A 19,865-nucleotide genomic window follows, 5' to 3' on the forward strand; every position below is an offset into this window, starting at 1 on the left:
TCTTTGTCAATTAATGCGGAATGACTGAGTTAACCAGAATCAACTGAATTATTAAAAATTGACTGAAATAACGATAATTAACTGAGAAATAACTGAATGACGGAGAAATTAAGTCAAGTTGATTTGAATTAGTGCCAGAATTATCCGTTTATATAGCATAAAAAAATGAAATCGAAATAAAACAGTACAGTTGAATTTAAAAAAATTAATTTCAACAGGAATTACAGAAAGAACGAGTTGAAATTATTTTAAACTCACTTCTATCACAGTGAATTATCGATAATTATCTAAAAAAAAAATTAAGTTGCAATGCATGAATTGATTTAAATTAATTCAAGTCAAAAAATTATTGTATCACTCAAATTTCAATTTATTTCTGCCTCTACAACTTGTCGGGTACAAGTTTTTCATTTTCCGGGTTGCCTGGATTTATAATTGACTCGTTGATATAATAGTTACGTCCCACGGCCTGGGTCACGATAGTTGTCAACAACAATAACAATAAACATTGTTCAATAGAAATTCGAAACCGCTACGTAGACACACATACAGTAGCGCTAAAAAGTATTTTGAAAATATGAAATTCGTTATTACTTTGATCCGTGATTCTTCTTTTTTTTTTCTTTATTATAACATTATTTTTTAACGAACGAGAGTTAAAGTTCTACAATTATGTAGAACATCGAATTTCCTTGAATAAAAAATATCATTGATTCTTGTATTTTATATTTGTACCTAATCAACCCAACTTCTTTGTCAAAATACTATCGAGCGCTACTGTATATATATATACACAATATTCAAAGAATCGTTATAATAATAATATTAACAATAATGATAACAATAATATACGAGCCTGATTATAATTAATTCCGTATAAATTAACTGCACCTGTGCAGACGCGACGACAAGATTTCATCTTGAAATTGTTTTTCTTTGAAATCTCCTTATCTGTATAATTTGCAGAATTTACAACACATCGCGCCGAGAGAATCCACATATTCCGCATACATCGCCGCATGTTATACACGATACGCGTCGGCGCGTAACGAAAAAATTTCACGCGAATTTCGATAGTCCCCGTAGCGAGCTGGAGAGGAGGAGCGCTATTGTATATCTTTCCACCTGTCAGCAATCCCCCCGTTTTCTCCTGGTACGTACGTGACACACGGTACTCCAATTTCTTATCTTCGGCAACGACCTCGATAAAATTATTCTCGGTAAAAATTTTAATGTAATTTTTTCTTGCTTCTGTTTGATAAAAGAATGAGTCTTTATCGTTAGTCACAATATTAATTTCTAGTTCGAAATTCGAATTGGATATTATCCTGTTTTTCTCTGTGAACTTGGAACCTGCAGTGTGAGAATGGGAAATTCGAGGGTTGTGTCATGGTCAGCCTAGAGCAGTTTGTTTTTTCCGTGGGTACATCAAGCACGGTCCTGTTAAAGTCACGCGTTTCTCCCTTACACAATAAAGAGGTAGCGAAACCTTGTTACACATGGATAAAAAGCACGTGGTTGTGCAGAAAACATTTGAACAGGTGTCGTCGCAGTACAGTGTCGATATAACACCTTATTATATGTTTCAGCAGATAGAGAGAAAGAGAGAAAATGACAGAGAGAGAGAGAGAGAGAGAGAGAGAGAGAGAGAATTCGCATACGCGTACAATGTACTCGCGGTGTCGTATACCTACACGATAGGATAAATTGTGGATGTACAACGTATAATAATGTATATACCTGACATACGCGGGATTAAAAATAGCGATTACATAAATCGACAAGACGTCGCGTCGCGTCGGTTGCGTTAAATGAATTTTTACAATCTCCTTGGACCAGTTTTATTTTTATTTTAAACGCACAATTGCAATTAATACTTAATGCACGTGTATACGCAATGTGTTCTGGTTATTCGCGAATGTAAACCTGCCCACTGTCCCAGCGTTACCGAGAATGCACCATTGCCCCTTCGTTCCGATTCATGCTAAATAAGCGTCACTCACTCGCGACTCTGAACACGGCGCAACGATCCAAGGTCGAGAGGGTTAAGTGCGATGATTTAAATTATAAGTTCAAAGACTTTTTCTTTCCTCTTTACCATTCTATACTTCGTACGTGTCTCTCTCTCTCTCTCTCTCTCTCTCACTCTCTATTTGTGTTTCTGTGGGTGTTCGATCGTTACACATATATGTATACATACAATAATTCATAATTGCAATATCATTCGAGGGCCGTGTGTATAATAATAAATGCATGTATCTGCACTGTGCGTGAATGCACAGAGTGACGCTAAAATTAGGATCGAGATTAATAACTATATAATGAGTGTAAAGAAACGAGCTATTTCTAGTCTCCGGGTACTTTTATATGAAATTCATGCTTTGGATTAAAGCTATACGTATACAAAGCATTTCACCCTAAACCGATCTACGTATGACACCAAGATGGAAGTGAAAAGGGAGAAAAATTGAATTAAATATGATTTTACATTTTTTAAATTTATATTTAATTCGATTTCGCGGAATGCCTTATACATGTATAATTATCGGTCCGGTGTAGATCGACCAGGTATTTATTACAGCGGGAAAGCGATATTGTAACACGGTAGCTGTAATCAAATCGATTCTTAACGCGATTGTTGATTGAATTTTTATCACGAGACAAAATTAATTACGATTCACCTGGCTGTTGCGTGAATAACGTTACATGGAATTGGTGGAATACTCGAAATGCGTACATGACACAAACTTCCGAATGAAAAACTACATCAATATTCAATGCTTGGCGTTCTAATGTTTTAATTCAAAGGAAAAATAACTACATACAATAAACCACAACGAATAATTTAACTTTTCCTCGGCGCACAAATTCGTTGTTACATCACGTTAGATTTTCTTTCCATTTTTATTTTTTCCAACAATGTTCTATGCCTAACGAAAGAAAATAAAAATATATTGGATACTACTTGGACAGTCTAGACTTCAATCGATTGATGTATAGAGCACAAATAACAGCAAAAAGATCTTTCGAAATAATAGTGGTAAAAACTATACAGTAAACGTAGAAATGTTACAGAGGTCAGCACGCATTTCTTCGTCGGCCGAGGGGTGAGTTCGAATCGTTTAAACGACCGTCTGCGAGTGCGGGAGGCAACAAGATAAATCTATAGTTATAGTTATAGTTATAGTTATAGTTATAGTCACACACACCCACACGCAATGATTTGCGAGAGAGTTTCCATAGTCTTTTGGCACTGCGTTCGGTTATCCATGCGCATAAGGATTATACGGGCCGTTTGTCGTACCATGTTCGTGGCTATACGCCGTTGCTTGTGTATACGTACATTCAGGCATACATACCTATACATATGTTCTACGCACAGTGTGCAGAATAAGAAGAGATCGCGTCCCGAGAAAGACTGGACGTATTATCGCGCGATAACTGTCAGTCACAGCCAGATATATGAGTATATATTACGTATATACATGTATAAGGATACAGCGTAACACGGCACGTGCGCGTTACTCCCGTTACTCGTATATTTGGCGAACTAATCGCCAGTTTCTGGGTGATTTTACGCTACGGCATATTTACGTTACAACCCCCATAAATTTCCCGGCTGATGTATCGAATCAATTGTTGCCCCGCGGTTGTTATTATTATTATAATTTTAAGTTATACATGACTGCGATTTATTAACGCGTTGACGGTTATAATAGAGAAACTCTACGTATTCATCACATATGTAAATTCTACAATGTATGCACGTATGGTACGTAATTTTCCGTATATATTAAACGTGCAGCACATCGTGTAAACTGCAGAAATACTATGTTGTGTAATAAAGAGGCAAACTTGGTCTTTTCGGGTCGAGGGTTAGTTTGCAATATGAGTCGTAGGTGAGTCGAAGACAAATATTTCAAACTTATGTATGATTCTTGTTATGTATGTATAACTCGAGTATGTTACGCGGTTTTTCACAAATCGCGAAATTGAGGTTAGGGTCGCGTAACGTCAGATTTGTTCGCGACAGCGCATGCGTGCAGTGTAGAAAGTGCCAGTTTAAATATTCGCGCATGCGCATTCGCGGACTCACTATACCATTATAGAAACGGGTACTTTGTGTACGGAAAATACGCATGGAAAAACGCATAAAATATGCTCGCGTTATATAAACATATTTTGTCTTCGTCCTGATTTACATTTTGAGGAGGTTATAAAAACCGCACCAATTTCAAAACCGTGTATTTGAGAAAGGAATAAAAATTTCACAGATCTTCAAACGCGAAAGGAAAGGTTTCTACTACTACTTTCGAACAATAAAAAGTTTCTGAAACTCGTTTCATCGCCGTCAAATTTCATTCGCGTTTTAAATCGATCCGATTTATTTATATTTTTTTTGCCAAAATTAAGACGATGCACGATATCCAGAAGCTTTGTTATATCAAGTTTAATATCATTGGTTTGTTTATTCTAGATTCGTATATAAAGGCTGATACGTGTAGCGCAAAGAGAAGGAATTGAATTGACGTATTTTTACCCTCACCGGGTTTTTTTTAAATATATTCAGTAGCAAACATCGAGCTTACATTGAAAATACAAACTACAATAAAATCTGGGTTAAAAAAGAACCGTTAACCTATAAAGATTCAGCGATAGTGAAAATCCAGGGCACGCAATTATTTGAAACCTAACTACGTCGAATAAACGACTTGATTAATGCTCGCCGATGAAAAATGCAGTGCAGGGATAATTTCCCAATTCTCAGTCTCGATTTAACGCGTGTTGTAAATCCACGCGAAAACACCCTGATCCGCGGATTTTCGAGTCACGTATTTAGGCCAACAGACTCACAATCAAGACACTGGGTGCGAGTGAGTGAGGACGAGGAAACAAAAACGCGTCCAGATCCCAGGGTATCATTGTACGAAAAGACACAGAGGTTAAAAAAATACCTCGACTTTAATGCGCTATAATACTGCGTGAATTATGTGTACCGTATGTATTTATATGGTTTGTTTATCCACGGTCCACTTTGTGTTGCATTACGTATGTACGATATACATACCTATGTATATGTATCTATATTAATTCTATATACAGCGCACTCTCTCAATAGGGCCGCAACAATACAAGACGGCAAGCGATTTTCCAGGAATCGGGGCCCCCCCCCCATTATTGCGAAAAAGTCGCAAAATCTCTTATTAGAGCGCAGCCTCTCTTGTTTACATCGTTTGGACTCCAAATTCATTTCGCGTGTCAAAATTTTATTAACACATCCGTTTAAATGGGAATAAGTTTGTTTACATGGTAATAGAAATGACAGAACCATTGCATTTGTTGCGCAGCCCATTGAGAGAGTTGTACTTCGTGGATAAACTTGGGCAGTGTAAAATATCGTCCATGCTGTTCTTCACATCCCTGGGCGTAGTGTGATATTATTATTTCTCCCGCAGTACGAATATATATGTATTAAATATACCCATATTATACACATACCGTGTGTGTGCTAATAATGTTGTACTCCCTAACATTCATCTCAATTACCGTTATACATGTGTATAACACAACGTTTCACTGTAGATATATACCGATAACCTTTCCCACCGACACGGCGATGCGTTAAACCGTATTATTATACGTATAGCTCTGTACATGACACATTGACCACTTCGTTAATTCCAACAATTCGTCCAATTTGACCCCGTAATATGTGCATGCAGTACACAGCGCGAAAATGTCGGAGAACCGCGGTGGCATAAATTATGTATAATTATTATATGCCCATTGGCTTTTAAATGCTTTTGTAAACATTGCTATCCTGTACAGAGTGAGTAGCTAACGGTCGAATGGTCCAATGCGCATGCGCTAAAGTTCTAGAGCAAAGACGGTAATTTTGTCAGGACCACCAACATTTTTGAGGATACGTATACAGCGGCGACCTGTCATCTGAACTTACGACGGTTGGTCAACCTGACAAAACAACTGTTTTTGCTCTAGAATTTTCGCGCATGCGCGTTGGACCATTCGACCGTTAGCTACTCACTGTGTAAATTACTGTTATACATATTGTATTGTGCTGTATTAAAACATACATATATATATATATTACACGTAAAAACGCGAGGCGTGCCGAATTTGATTTCAATAATACATATTAAATTCCCTCCGTGTAATCCGTGTCTTATGGTATATTGTAGTCAGACTATGTGCTAAAAATAACGAAGCTGAAGTTAGTAGCGTTAATGTATCGAACCGTTGAAACAAAAATTACTATTTCGCACCATTAGAATATACCTGAATAAGTTGAATTTACAAAATCTAAGTTTTTTAATACTGTAGTAAACCTAAAGTTGCCAAATGACGATTATTTTCCATAGATTCATCGTTACAACAACGTTGCAAACTTCAGCCTAATTAAAAATACAAGTATCTATGTATGTATCGTGCATTTCGCCTATTTATAGGCAATGCAGGGCACAAGTTTACTCTGAGAAGCTCCGAGTTTCGGCATCAGCCGCGTGCCAACAACAAACAAATGAACAGCGTAGCTGCTCAGAGTGAACGTGAACCTTACGATGCGCGTTCACAAAAGCGTTCGGAATGAGAAATATCGTGTACTCACTGCCATGTAAATCCTCCGGTGATTCCCTCCCGAAGACGATCCCGGAGGCTGCGTTGCCTCGAGGGTCCGGTTCCGACGGGTGGTGCACTCGAGGAAGACTGATCGGCGCCAGGTACACCCTGAATGGTAACGCCGCTCGAAGATCCGGTCGGCGGCTGATCGCCGCTGCCAGGAAGCAGCGCCATTATTCAGCCGTTGCAGGACTTCCCGATCCTTCCACAGACCGCCTTAGGATGTCCCTTTGCCCGGAAGTGAGCGCGCATTCGCCTTTCCGATCGCGGTTCAGTCCCCTCGCGTTTTCGCAAAAATGCCGCTGCACCACCTGCAATCGAGGACGATACCTATAACTGCGCACCGAATTTTTATCCCAGAGTTTTACTGCCGCGCGGAAACGCCGGAGAAGCAATTCGAACACCCGCGACTCGTACAACGACTAATAATATCGCTTATTCGACGACCGTAGGATTATTCGTTGCCAGCTGTCATTACAAAGATATCACCTAGCCGATGCCTCTCGGCCGTGTTTATGTCCGGCGCCTTTGGCACCATCGCTCGTCTTGTTTTCTTCCGATCGGATAGATTATACACGTCGAAACGATTTCTCCCCCTTGTGCCTGCCTCGATTCTCAGCCTCGTTTCGCTCGCACTTGTAATAAGGGACAATTATACGTGCCGATGACGCAATCGAGCGATTACCTACAATCGATAAAACGGGAGATAACGACACCGGCCATCGTTACCCGTGTTACCATTTTCGTACTCGAAATTGCGCGCAGCGCTTTCACATTTTTTATATCCTTGAGTTTGGGACGTTTGGATTTTAACGACGACACGTTTATTCTGTTCCCTGCGACAATTAAACGAACCACGCGTATAATAATAGCGAATAACTCGAGGATTGTATGTATTGTGTGTATGTTGTTGTGAAGGGCATTCTTAGGATAAGCGAAATATCTCCCCGTCCCTTTCAGCTTGGGTCGGTGCTCCTGGGGTTTCGAGTAATTGTACGTAAATACCGCGAGCTGGGTACACGATCTCGCATATTCTGCAAAATGAATGACTGGCCGACAACAATTTGCTGGCAAAGACCAAATTTAAATTCACAGTTTAGGGCTGTGCACGTTTGTTATATTATTGTACCAACGTATACCCAGATGTGTTTTCATCCCGCGCTTAATTGTCTTCTGTTATAATTTTTATAAACTTCTTTCTGTTCTATTAATTACACGCATCCGATCTGCATGTAATACGTAATAACGCATGCGCAGGGTTTTGTCTTCAGTTTGAAAGAATTTTGATATAAAAAAAACCGCGAACGGAGAAATCTGTGCACCATTGTTATACTACACACGAGAATCTTTATAGAGCCAAAAATTTGTAAGATTTTTGCGTTATGTTTGTAGAAATTATTATATACTTCTCAAGGAAAAATTCTCTCTTGAGTTGAACTGTTTTTGCGCTCTTGGATCTATGATTCAACAGCTTGGCGAATTAAAACGGCGTCATCTCGACTTCTTTCCATTTACATTTGAACCGCGCATAAACCGGGGATAATATTAGCTTTATAAATAAAAGAGACGAGCTCAACAACTTCCTGTGGAATTCAGGGAACGGATATATGCGAAAACAAACTTGTAACTTTTACCGCAAAAAATCGTTCACATTGAAAAGCAAATGATCATATTCCCCGCAGTTATACACAGGTATACACATTACTAGTCAATTCTTCGAAATTTCCGTATGTATATATGTACATAAACATTATACGAAATTTTTTGGATTACCGCCAAAATGATTTCGCCGCGACTAATTTTTGAATCCATGAAAGGCTGCACAGATGAATTCCCGATTAAACTTGATCCTTCTCGTTGTATTCCATCAAAGTTCCCCAATTCAAACGACAGTGAAACGCGGATGTTGCGGATACCTCGTAGTAATATCGACCCGCCATAAAGTAAAAATCTCTGTATACGTATCTGGAATGAAGAAAGAAAAGAGGCGGGCTCGCACAATCCTACTCGTAGGTGCGGAGCAGCTGTTGCGGCCCGTCGCTCTCCGTCGCTCTCGTCCTCGAAAAAACATCCCTAACTTCCTCGTTCTGCCCCCTCAGGTATTGATCGTCCTTCTCGCCGCCGGTAACCAGGCCGACATTACCACCCCCACCCCTCATCCCACTCCCACCTACGCCACCACCGGCACCCGGCAACAAACCGAAACGGCTGCACCTTCCAGAAACCAACAGACATCGGTATGTATTTGTATTCTATAGACTTATTACGAACAGCGATCCAGATCTCTTATTATTCCTTCATCTTCGTCGCGTGCGAGGGATATTCCAGGTTTTGATATTTTTTTTTTTTTGGATACGGATGTATTGTCAAGTATCAAGTTCATGGGTAAGTATAACAACAACGGGATGGTTGAGTCGATACCGAACCGTGCGTCGGATCGGCGTATATTAGGCTATTTAATTTGCTCCATTTCTACCTTTCGATTCGTCCTTTTCGACACATTATAATGTACACAATATATACGCTGCGTCGAATAATATCAGTAGAAAAGCGCCATTTAATTCCTGAATCATTGAAATTTTTGAACCTTTGCCAATTTTTCAACACATAATATCCATCCGTCATCGTTTACTCGATCGTGTAAGCGTGAGTGCTTTAGTTGAATTATCGTATAAATAATAATAATGTAAAATGTTTGAATTGAATGAGAAAAAAAAAAACCTGTTTAAAATGTAGACGTCGCGGTTCTACGTGTATACGTACATAAAGTACGTGCCTACTTAACGATACGCATATATGTGTATACTACACCCGTGCATAGATCGATGTAGGTGACGGATGGATCGGCGGTGGGTCTCGAACGAAGAGATGTACGAACCGCTGGGGGGTGGGGGGTGGTTTCATGGCTCGAAGGAGAGAACTAGGCGCGTATCGATTCGGCGGGGTGAGCGGCGATGAGAAGGGGAGGACGAAACGGGGGCGAAGGAACCGCCGATTGACCGACATACCGCAGTGTTCAACCTATTTCTCCGTTCATGCCGTTACCTGTGTAGGTGCTTTGTATCTTACGGGCACAGTCAAGATGACGAAGACGACGCCCCTCCTCCGAGAAGAATCGACTCGCGCGGTTTTTACCCCGCGGATATAGGTGAGTATATACCTATTACCTACGTACATAACGGCTCCCTCATCAATGTCCTTCGCACCGCGCTCCTATCGAAGATTACGTACCCTGAACCCGGCCGAATATCCCCATTCACTCGAGTGGCGTTAAACGAGCTTTAAAGACAATGTCACGCGCCGTCGTACCGAGTGCTCGCGACATCGATGGTTCTCTGTTTTACTACACAGATGATGCATCCCCCCCCAGCCCCCATCATCATCGTCATCCTCCTCCCGTTCATTCTCGGCAACGCGGTGAGTTTTAAGGGGTGCTAAATCCTGAGGAGGGTAAAAAGCACCTTTTGTTTTCGAGACTGCGTCACCACGCAGCAATCCTTTTTATGCTCCGATGGTCAGATTTGAACTTTCGTTATACACCTATAATACGGTATCGACGGAGGTCGGGTTTTATTATCAGAAGACGATCTCGTGATTCGCGGTCGTGTTGTTTTTGCATGTAAAGTAATATTCATTTATGCCGTAAACTTTCGGCTCACTTGTTCTCGTTCCGAAACAAGATGCGAGTTCGATTCTTTACAAATTAGGTAACGATAACTGGAGATGAGGTCGACGTGAGAGATTGGAAGTCATTGTTAGATAATTCGTATAGAATCGAACTCGCATTTTGTTTCGGACCGAGAACAAGTTAGCCGGAAGGTTAAGGCTTCAATGAATATTATTTTGCATACCTGTATCTCTAAACACTAAAGCATAGTTCGTGACATAACGTTTAGTCGAAATTACCTCCACTTTTTGTTCCCGTTTGTACACAAGTTGCGTGCAATCGATTTTTTTTCTTCAACACAGGACCTCGCGGAATCCTTATGGGAATTGGCTCTCATTCAAATTGGCTGTAATTTTAGTATGTTGAAGTACGTACCTTCCCGATCAATAGTTCTCACCGGTACAAGTGTGAAAAATCCGTAGCTTCCGAGATACAGGCCTCGAAAGGGAGGCGTGCGGATTTTTTGTTACCTCTCGATTGCGCGATTTTGACGAATTACAAGGCTTCAAGGGAACTTGAAATCAAACAAATCACTCAAAAAGTTACACGGTCGATTTTCAAAGATAAGCAGGAAGCCGCGATTGATTCCATCAATGAATTTATTCCATCCACGAACTCGCTGGTTTACCGGCAGGAGGTGCAAGGTCAGATTTCGCGCGAAGAACGAGATCCTCCGGCTCTTGCAATAATCGACTTGCCCTGTTTTACACGCGTGTACGGAGTCACTGCGAATCGGCTGTGCAGTTTTTCGGTGTGATATGTGTTATTTCAGGTCCCCTTGAAGCTTTGTAATTCAAGAAAGCTGCGTAATTTAGAGGTACCAAACTAAGGATTTTTACACTTGTGCCTGTGAGAACTTTTTCAAGAGAGCATATACTACAACATACTAAACTTTAAGCCAATTCCCATAAGGATTCTACGGGGTCCCTTGTAAAGATGAAATTTACCCTTGTTCGGAATTTTCGGGTTTTCAAGTGGACGCTTCCAAATCCTGCGTGTCGTTATACGTATATTATGTAAAAACAAAATACTCTCTTGACGATACGCGAGAACTTCCATCAATGGAATGATAATATTATCGGGTTATACTCAAGTACTTGCCGTTTGTGAAGCGTTAATTGTTGTACATACAATATCTGAATTTGCTCCCGCTATCGTCGTCGGTTACACTTCTCTACGTGTCATAGCATATAGTACGCTGTAACCGTTTTGTTAATGCAAAATCGATTAGGTCGGTTTTATCTTCGTATAAATCATACAGTCGTGATAAGTCCGACTACTGCGTGCAATATCGTGACAGGCTGTCCGGGCGAGCACGCCTGTCGACATTCGTACCTCGTTCAATGTATCTCGTCCTACCTGACACTTAGAGTTTTTTCTATTACATGAATGATTAGGCTCAAAGTACGACGATTCTGTCAACAATACCAAACAATCGTCGATCCAGATTCCGGATGTGAATTTAGATAAACGTAGAGTAAATGGGGGCAAAACTGTCAACTGCACCTCGGCTAAAATTGTGAAAACTTGTATTTAATTCCTTATAAAAACGACTCGAAGAGAAGAAATTTGTGGAAAGTAAACAGTAATTTTTGTTCGCAAAAAAATCTGCATCTTCTCTCGGGTTTACGCATACTTTGCTTTTTTTGTTTCCTGCATATTAGTGCCTCGGACAGTGTGAACTTTATACAAGTTGTTCGAAAAATCAGCCGCGACCCTTGTGAGTCAGTGAACAGGTTAGCGAATGTAAAGTGAAGCTGAACGTTTCCAGGGTGGCGAAAAATTTTTGGGAAAAACATTCCATGATATATTTAGTTTTTCCAGGACCTAAAACATAATTTTCCCTGACATTTTCTCCCTTTCTTACCTAACTATTATAAGTACCTGGTATATATATTTTGTGTACATATCTTATTCCACGGTTTGGTGGCTACGTAACGGAATATAACGTAACGTAACGTAACGTAACAGAAATATATCAGGTAGGAAAGGGTCACAACAGGGAGATGGAGTGAGAGTAAGTTATAAGGAAGAATGTTGCATAATCCGCAGGTTTCGCGAAGACAATCAGGAATCCATTAAACCGTCGTCGCCGCGGCCGATCGGCCGGAGCTATAAGAGAGTCCGTAGCGGGCCGTAGTTCTCGCGTAACATTGTTTGATTAAATAAGAAGCCAATTGAGCCCCATCATCCAATTACTCGTGAATGTGGGTGGGAGTGGAGGGGGCGGGGGAAGGGGGAGGGAAGAATTGGATACCGGCCCCTGCACCTCCTCTCTCTACGTCGAGGAAATTCGTCATCATACCAGTTGCCGCTTAACCGATAGGTATGTACGTACGTACGTACTTATACATACAGGCATGTAACTACATTGTGCATACCTATAGGTATGTCAGTGCGAACTGTGCCTACGCGTACAACCGTCCTGTACGCACGTATACACACATTCCAGAGCTGGAAATTCGTCACTTCCACCCCGTCTTACAGGACCCCGTTTGATCGTTTCGCTCTGCAGGGTGTGGAATTAGATTCTCTGATTATTAGCTAGTCGACGTCGTTCCGTATCACTATATATATATCTAAGGTTTCTAAAGAGGAATGGTGCAGAACAAAGAGACGATTTCGCGTCAATGTTAAAGTATAAAAATTTACGCAGCATTCACGACGGGTGGACGTAAAGTTTATCTTTTCAATTCAATCCGTAGGTACCGAATCCCATGGACAAGTTAACACCTTCCGTTAGTTGTTTCCCGTGCATTTCAAAGATCTTAGAAACTCATCGTCCCGACGACATTGCATATGTATTAGATATATGTACATACGTATGTATTCGCGAACTTTTCCGCTGCAGCTTCTCGCATTCAGGCACAAGTCAGACATCTGCTCTCGGATTTTTGAGGGGTGGGAATGTGCAGAAGGCCCGAACCGTATGCGCGGTCCTCGACGTTCGCAGTCGGTCAGAACGGAGGCGACATTGACCTTGTCTCGCTCTTTGCCCTGTCCATCGGCTCTTCGTAGCGTGTATACATAGGTATATGTGTGTTAGGGGGATTCGGTGCGATCCTACGACGCATAACGCATCTACGTACGTACATGCGTAAATGACACGTTCCAAAAGTCGAGCAACACGTTTTCAGCCATATCTCCCCCCTCCCCCCCCCCCCCGCCCCCCCTCGTCGACCAACCTCACGAGCCTATAGCTATCGAGCAGGAATGCGAAAACGATCGATCCTCGCTACCAAGGTCACGTTCGATCGAGCTCGGACTTTTCGCATCCGCGACTCTGGTTTTGCGGCGAAACTGCGGGGAGGAAGGCGATCAATCCGCTAAAGTCTCGAGAAATTATAGAGGGTGGCTTCGACTCACGTTGCGTATTTTAGAATTAGGACTAATTCTCCCTGCACGCGGTGAAACAAAATTCACGGGGATTATCTTCCTCCTCCGGAAGATCTTGAATTTATTTCGCAAGGTGTTCGCGGGCAGCTGTGATACGATACGATCGCGATCCACGCTTTATTCACACACGGGCACTACGTTCTTTCACTCGAAGTGGTGATCAGTCGGATCGCGCCCTTGGCAGGGCTCGGGACCCGCGCGTAGGTGTTGTCCTCGGAACACTGCTCGTCGTCCTCGTCGACGTTCGCGAACCCTCGACCCCGCTCCCCGGATCCCCGAACGGCGAACGGCGCACGCCGACTCCCGTCTACGTTCATATACGTATAGGTGTGTAGGTATATAGATAAATAGGTATATATTCGACTAGGCGGCGCAAAGTTCGAACCCCCGATTACAGGCGTATGAGCCTCCATCGTCCAAGGATCGAGGCACGCGCCTCCCTTAAATTAACGCGCCATTAAGCCGTGACGACTAATCGCGGGATTAAGGCAGCCGCCTTATCTGTTATCTTTATATTTTCACATCGATGTGGCCGTTTTTGGTCTGTGGATATATGTAGATAGACGCGTCGCCTCCACTAGACGAAAAAATCATTCTACGCCACGGGCCCAATCTCAACCAGCTATTCCGTGACCGAGTCAACGGGACGATCGATGCTATCCCGATGATGTCCGTTGTACGACGTGCCTCCAGATATTGTTAATTCATGAAGCTTGAGCTAGCGGACAAACGTGTGACACCTTTTTGGAATCCGAAAATGCAGATCAGTTTTATTATAATAATTCTGTAAATGTATCGGGAGTTCAAGGTGTTTCACAAAATTTTGATTTTCCGACTTTAGCTATACCTTATTCGAATGCACATTGGAACGTTTTGCTGCTAGTTTTTTCAGTTTCCTCACGTTTCGGGAAGTCAATTTTTTTAACGTAAATATGAATAAATTATACTTTCTTACAGCGATTCATCATTGAGGGTCGAATCGGTATCCACGGCTCATTCGTCTCGCAAATAATTCCTCCTTCCTATAATCGACCAAGTATTTTACTGTGATTACGTATGCAAAGCGTACAAGTAATAATAAATGTACACGTCGTCGATACGTGAGTCAGACGATCGGAGTCTTTCATTATTTTCGAATTTATATATAATGTATAACGTGGACTTACAACCGTCTCGTCTTTACTGCGAACAGTCTTTACAATTTCGCGAGTTTTTTGTTCCAAGCGTAAGCTCACTTGCAAACGTATATATAATATATACACTTGGGCAGCGCGATAACGAACGAGCAGATTGATTGATAGTTCTTCGGTTATCGAAAGTAAACTGTACATACACACATAAGTACAGGAGATTGTTCGAGAATCCATTTTCACGAAACGATATTAAAGTTAAATTAAACTGTGATTGGGCCGTCAGCCTTGCTCTCACTGTTGCTGTCTAGTTTTTGCGAATCCCGCTCACCCTTTCAAAATATATCAACGTCGGGAAAAGAAGATCGGATCACACGTGAACCACCCTCGTCTAGAACAGATTCGTGGCTTTTACTTACATTTCTTTACTCAATCTTCCAGCTTTCGTTTGTCTCCCGTTGACGAAATCCTGGATCCGCAGCACCGTTACGAGTCTCGAACCTCGGGACGAGTCAGTTTTCAGTTTAAATACGCGAAAACTGACGCGTGTCGAACTTGTCGTCACACTTTGCCTGGCGTCTTTTCTTTTTCTCCGACGATCATGCACACAGATATTTACGAAACTCGACGAGAGAAGAGAATAAAAATAGAAAAAAAGAAAAAACAAAAACACGCGAGAGACACCAACAGCCCGCGTTGCAACGATACGCAATCACGCAGGGACCCGAATGAAGTCCGGTTCAAATTCTAATATTCAACGCATTTACTCGGCGGCATTCGGTTGGCCCTGCATATAGGTATGTATCGCGAAAGGCAAAGACCATAGAACGACGAGCACATTCTCGAGACGAACGACACACACGTTGCATCCGTCTTTTTCTACGGCTCTGTTTTCTCGCCGTGGAATCGCCCTCTCGCAGTCACTCTCGGCACGTTCGTCTCGACGGCGGTGACGGTCCGTTGTCGAGAGTTAAAAGAGGAAGAAAAAAGACCGAGGAGGATATATATGACAACGTCATACAGGGCAACCTGCACTTTTGCGCCACGTACACCTCTACGATCTGTCTCCGTGTAACGTAACGACGAACAACATGACGCGCACCTTTTCACAACTCGGCTCTTTTACTTTTGGCATTAAAATCGGTCCTTTATCTTTGGAAAAATAAGAATCGGCGAACAATAATACGTACCCGCGATTCTCTCATCATCGATCGTTCCCGCACCTTGTATACGTACACATGTATGTATAATTGTATGCCTACATGCCACCTTGCCCGGCGTCTCTAAAAAACACAAACAACTGGCGCCATCTCACGGGGGCCTTTGGAACACGGAATGAAATCTGCCCGCCATCAATTGTTTGTTTGTTTTTGGTACGTGGGGGAGTTTATTCATTAGCACGAGCGAGCAGATAGCAGAAATCTGATAACCATAACACCGTGGAATGAAAACCAAAGTACGAGAAGAAGAACAATAAGAATAACAGTAGACGGCAGCGGGAAGAACAAATGCGAGAACTCACATTTATATATATGTATGCTTATCATTTCTTTATATCTTCACTAGAGTTCAAATGTACATTTGTTATCGGCGATCCGTGGTCAGGGTCCGCGTAATGTGTGTCTCTCTCTCACGGACACACGTTTGAATTACATCCAGTAAGCGTGTTTCTCGCACTAACTCTGCTTTGGCTTATCCTCGGACGATTTTGCCTGCGAAAAACGATACAACGATGCATTTATACCTTCATTATTGGTAGATTTATGGGAATGTCGGTGCTTCGATTTACCTCTTTAGATTCCGACAAGTATTCCGACGCTTTGCTGGCTAGGTTGCCGATGGTCTCTCCTGCCACTGCTCCCGTCTCTACTACCTGATCAAAGAGCCCGTTAAGCGACGTCGGTATCTTCAGCTTAGGAAGTTCTGGAAATTGGATCTCCAACTGCTCATCTCCCGGTTTAACTGAAAATTTCTTCCTTTTCTTTCTGTATTTTGAACATTTCCGATATAGCTTATGACTCCTGGGATTTGGAATTTTGGGGTAGGATAGGGACCTGGTGGTTTCATTGTGTCGCTAATGTTGCTTTTTACTTTTGCATGTTTCTTTGTGTGCTAGTAACGTTGCAACTTTCTGGCTCCTTATCCAGGGGATCTTCCGTATCTAGTTTATCGAGGAAGTAAAGAGGATAGGAATTGTCAAAGATATTCGGAAAACTTTTAAACTGTATGCCGGTATATACTCACTTCCGTAAGCAAAGTTGTAACCTATGTTTGCGTAATGTTTGGCAAGATCAACCCCTTCTGCGGCTTGTTTTGGGTAACAGAGCGAGGCCACGAGCAGACCACCCGTGGTTGTGTACAACGTTTTCTTGAACGCACCGCCTCGGAGGCTCAGTATTAGACCAGAAAGAGCTCCGATCCCGATCGCTCCCATTCGTGGCAAAACATTGCTCTCCTCCTTCAGGTACTCGTAGAGGGCTGTAGAAAAGACGAATTGTTATGAAGATGAGAGTTTTGTTACACGACCGTTTCTATTCATGTGTAATAATTTTTTAAACCTTGCAGTAAAAGTCAACGGAGAATACAATAGTTTGCTGAAAAATTAAATTTTGATTTTGCACAGCATTTTGCAATATTTTATAACTAGACACCTCCGCTGTCCATGTATTTATTTTTGAAACCAAATTTATATTCGCGTCTAACTGTTTTACAAATTCTTGAAAGGTAATTGTGACTTGATTGTGGAAAACATTGCGTAAGTGAGAAATCTATCCTTTGAAATGGGTGTTTTGAACTCTCTCTACAGGATGGCTGAGTTCTCGATACGACAGGATTTCAAAAGCAATTTCTCGTTATTCTTTACAGCGAAGTCAGTTACCAAATCCAGATAATAATCATAGCAGACATATTTGATGTAAATCATTTTAAAATAGATATTCCCAACTAAATCTTATTTCAAGATTTTTCCATGATCCTCTGTTGCAAAGTGGAATTCTCAACTAGAATTACCTTAATTTTCAGCGAACATCTTATAGCTACATAAATTTGTTTACTGAATGTATATTTAGAAATATTTGAGAAGATGGGGGAAAAATTGTCATAAGAATCGGATCGAAGGAAAAATTGTTTCGTGCAATTCATCATGGGTCGAACCTGGTATGCTCCTTGCATCTTTGAGCAACATTTTTTTATACTGTACATGTCGAACTTTGTCTGGATCCATTATAAAAGTCCTTATTAACCAGACACGACGGGTATCATATGGAAAATTTTTTCTTCGTCATTTATTTTCTTACAAATTGGAGTAGCTGGAATATGAACAAATAACGTTTGATTGCGAGTCTAGCAGATGCTAAGGACCTACGGCAGTGATGTTCTGCTTCAAATTTGAATTTCCGTTGTTTACAGTGATACGAATAAGTACATCGACTTACATTCACTGTGTGCAACTCCTGTATCTATTTTGTCTGTAATAGATTCGGTAATATGTTGATACTGCGTGAAAACACCAGACAAGGACTTCCTGATCGTGCCAAAACCCTGTTCCAAGTACGACGGCTCACAATTGACAGGTGTGGGGCTGAAACAATGCATGTCTAGTTTAGAACATCATGACTCTCGATAATGTAAGCAACCTAAGAAAAATTATGTCTAATACTGCTGATACTTGTGCTGAAATAATTCACACATTTTATGGCTGAACCAATGTTATGAAGTGCGGGATAAAGGGGGACGCGATCGAAAGGATGCCTTACTGGGTTCGTTTGCTCTGAGGGACGTCGAGTCAGATATCCAAGCATCAATTGCAGGCTTGACTGAAAACAATTCTGAGCGTTGATCAATTACTTGCTTTACCATTGGTCCACTTTTGACGGTGAGCCAAGCGTATATATCGGCAACTCGGAGGGGCGAATCAACTTCTTTTCGTCTAGTTCGCAAGGCGTTGGACAATTTGACGGAGGAGGGGCCGGCTTGACGATCGGTGTCGCTGCGCACAGCCCACAAGGCATCAGGAATTTCTTGAAAAACTTAAGTAACAACAATTGTTAAAAATATGAATTGAAAATAGAATTGGAAATCGGAGTACTGATAGAATTGATATCAAAATTTGAAATTAAATGTCTTTCTACTCCGTCACGCAATATTTACCTTGATTCCGTGCATGTTGGTCGACGGATTATTTCTCTTCTACTTATACCGAAAGGTCGGATAACCTATCAAGAGTGTCACTGGTCAGTCAGCTGTACCAGCAGACATTCACGTGACGTAATCGACGAAGAATATTCTTGACCGGAACGAGCGGAACGGGCGGAACGCGGACCCGATTGTTTAAATTTAATGTCCGCGTGATGTTGGGAAAAAATTTCACAACAAGCTGCGATTCGGATATGCACGATACCAACGGTTGTGAAATGCGAATATGCGAGGTAACGAGAATTTGAAACGGATGTTTTTCGATGCTATTAACGCTATGTGTGTATAATTAACGGTAAAAACATTTTCCCTCTTCGCAGTGTCAATCACGCATGCAAGTGAAGATGGAAAAAACAATTGACCTTGTTTTTACAACTCTCGACTTGTTCGTTATTCCTTTTCTTTTACGTCGTCTCTTTCTGTCAATTATTAGCCACATGTTGTGCGCTTGTACAACTATTGCATACCCGTTATACATCGTCCTGCATCTTGAAGAATTATCTTATCTTTTCCTCAATACCGACATTGAACTCATGGACGATCCATGCGCACAGCATCGCTGAAATGGGTCTTAAAAATGACGTGATAAAGATACGTACTTTAACGCCGGTTCGGCCAAATTCGACCAAAGTTCCTGGTTGGTAGTCGTCGCAACGATCGACCGGCTCTCGACAAGTTATGTCTTTACCAAAAATATTGCCAACCGTTTTTTCCAAAATACTGTGCACGATGTCCTTCATCCTCCGTTATATTGGTTCTTAATCTTTCGCTCACGTCTTACATATCAAACTAATAATTTACCATTTGGATTTGTTCCGTTTTCAGGTTGAATTTCGGGTTGG

The 19,865-nt window shown here is 41.6% G+C and overlaps 2 protein-coding genes across 4 annotated transcripts in view; both read right to left on the reverse strand.

Moving 5' to 3' along the window:
* Positions 1 to 15,976, reverse strand: part of mtd (TLD domain-containing protein mustard) — a 78,989-nt gene extending 63,013 nt beyond the window's left edge. Inside the window, exons 1-2 of one of the 3 annotated variants that reach the window (XM_046610145.2) lie at positions 15,249 to 15,976; positions 6,626 to 6,947 (exon numbers count right to left, since the gene is read on the reverse strand). In XM_046610145.2, coding sequence (XP_046466101.1) covers positions 6,626 to 6,810 — 185 coding nt within the window. In that variant the 5' untranslated portion in view covers positions 6,811 to 6,947; positions 15,249 to 15,976. Of the gene's footprint in view, positions 1 to 6,625; positions 6,948 to 13,669; positions 13,923 to 15,248 lie in introns of those variants that run through there. The other 2 variants (XM_069133198.1, XM_046610146.1) reach the window with 2 other exon arrangements.
* Positions 15,977 to 16,352: 376 nt separating this feature from the next.
* On the reverse strand, positions 16,353 to 19,122 carry Mic26-27 (MICOS subunit 26/27). Its single transcript, XM_046610164.2, has 6 exons — positions 18,979 to 19,122; positions 18,685 to 18,857; positions 18,264 to 18,409; positions 17,074 to 17,307; positions 16,619 to 16,791; positions 16,353 to 16,541 (listed from the first exon to the last, which is right to left on the reverse strand). The coding sequence occupies exons 1-6, from the start codon at positions 18,991 to 18,993 to the stop codon at positions 16,506 to 16,508; spliced, it is 777 nt and encodes a 258-aa protein (XP_046466120.1). The 5' UTR covers positions 18,994 to 19,122; the 3' UTR covers positions 16,353 to 16,505.
* Between the last annotated feature and the right edge of the window lie 743 nt (positions 19,123 to 19,865).

The sequence above is a fragment of the Neodiprion pinetum genome, chromosome 2, assembly GCF_021155775.2.
Source record: "Neodiprion pinetum isolate iyNeoPine1 chromosome 2, iyNeoPine1.2, whole genome shotgun sequence".
Taxonomy (NCBI): Eukaryota; Metazoa; Arthropoda; class Insecta; order Hymenoptera; family Diprionidae; genus Neodiprion; species Neodiprion pinetum.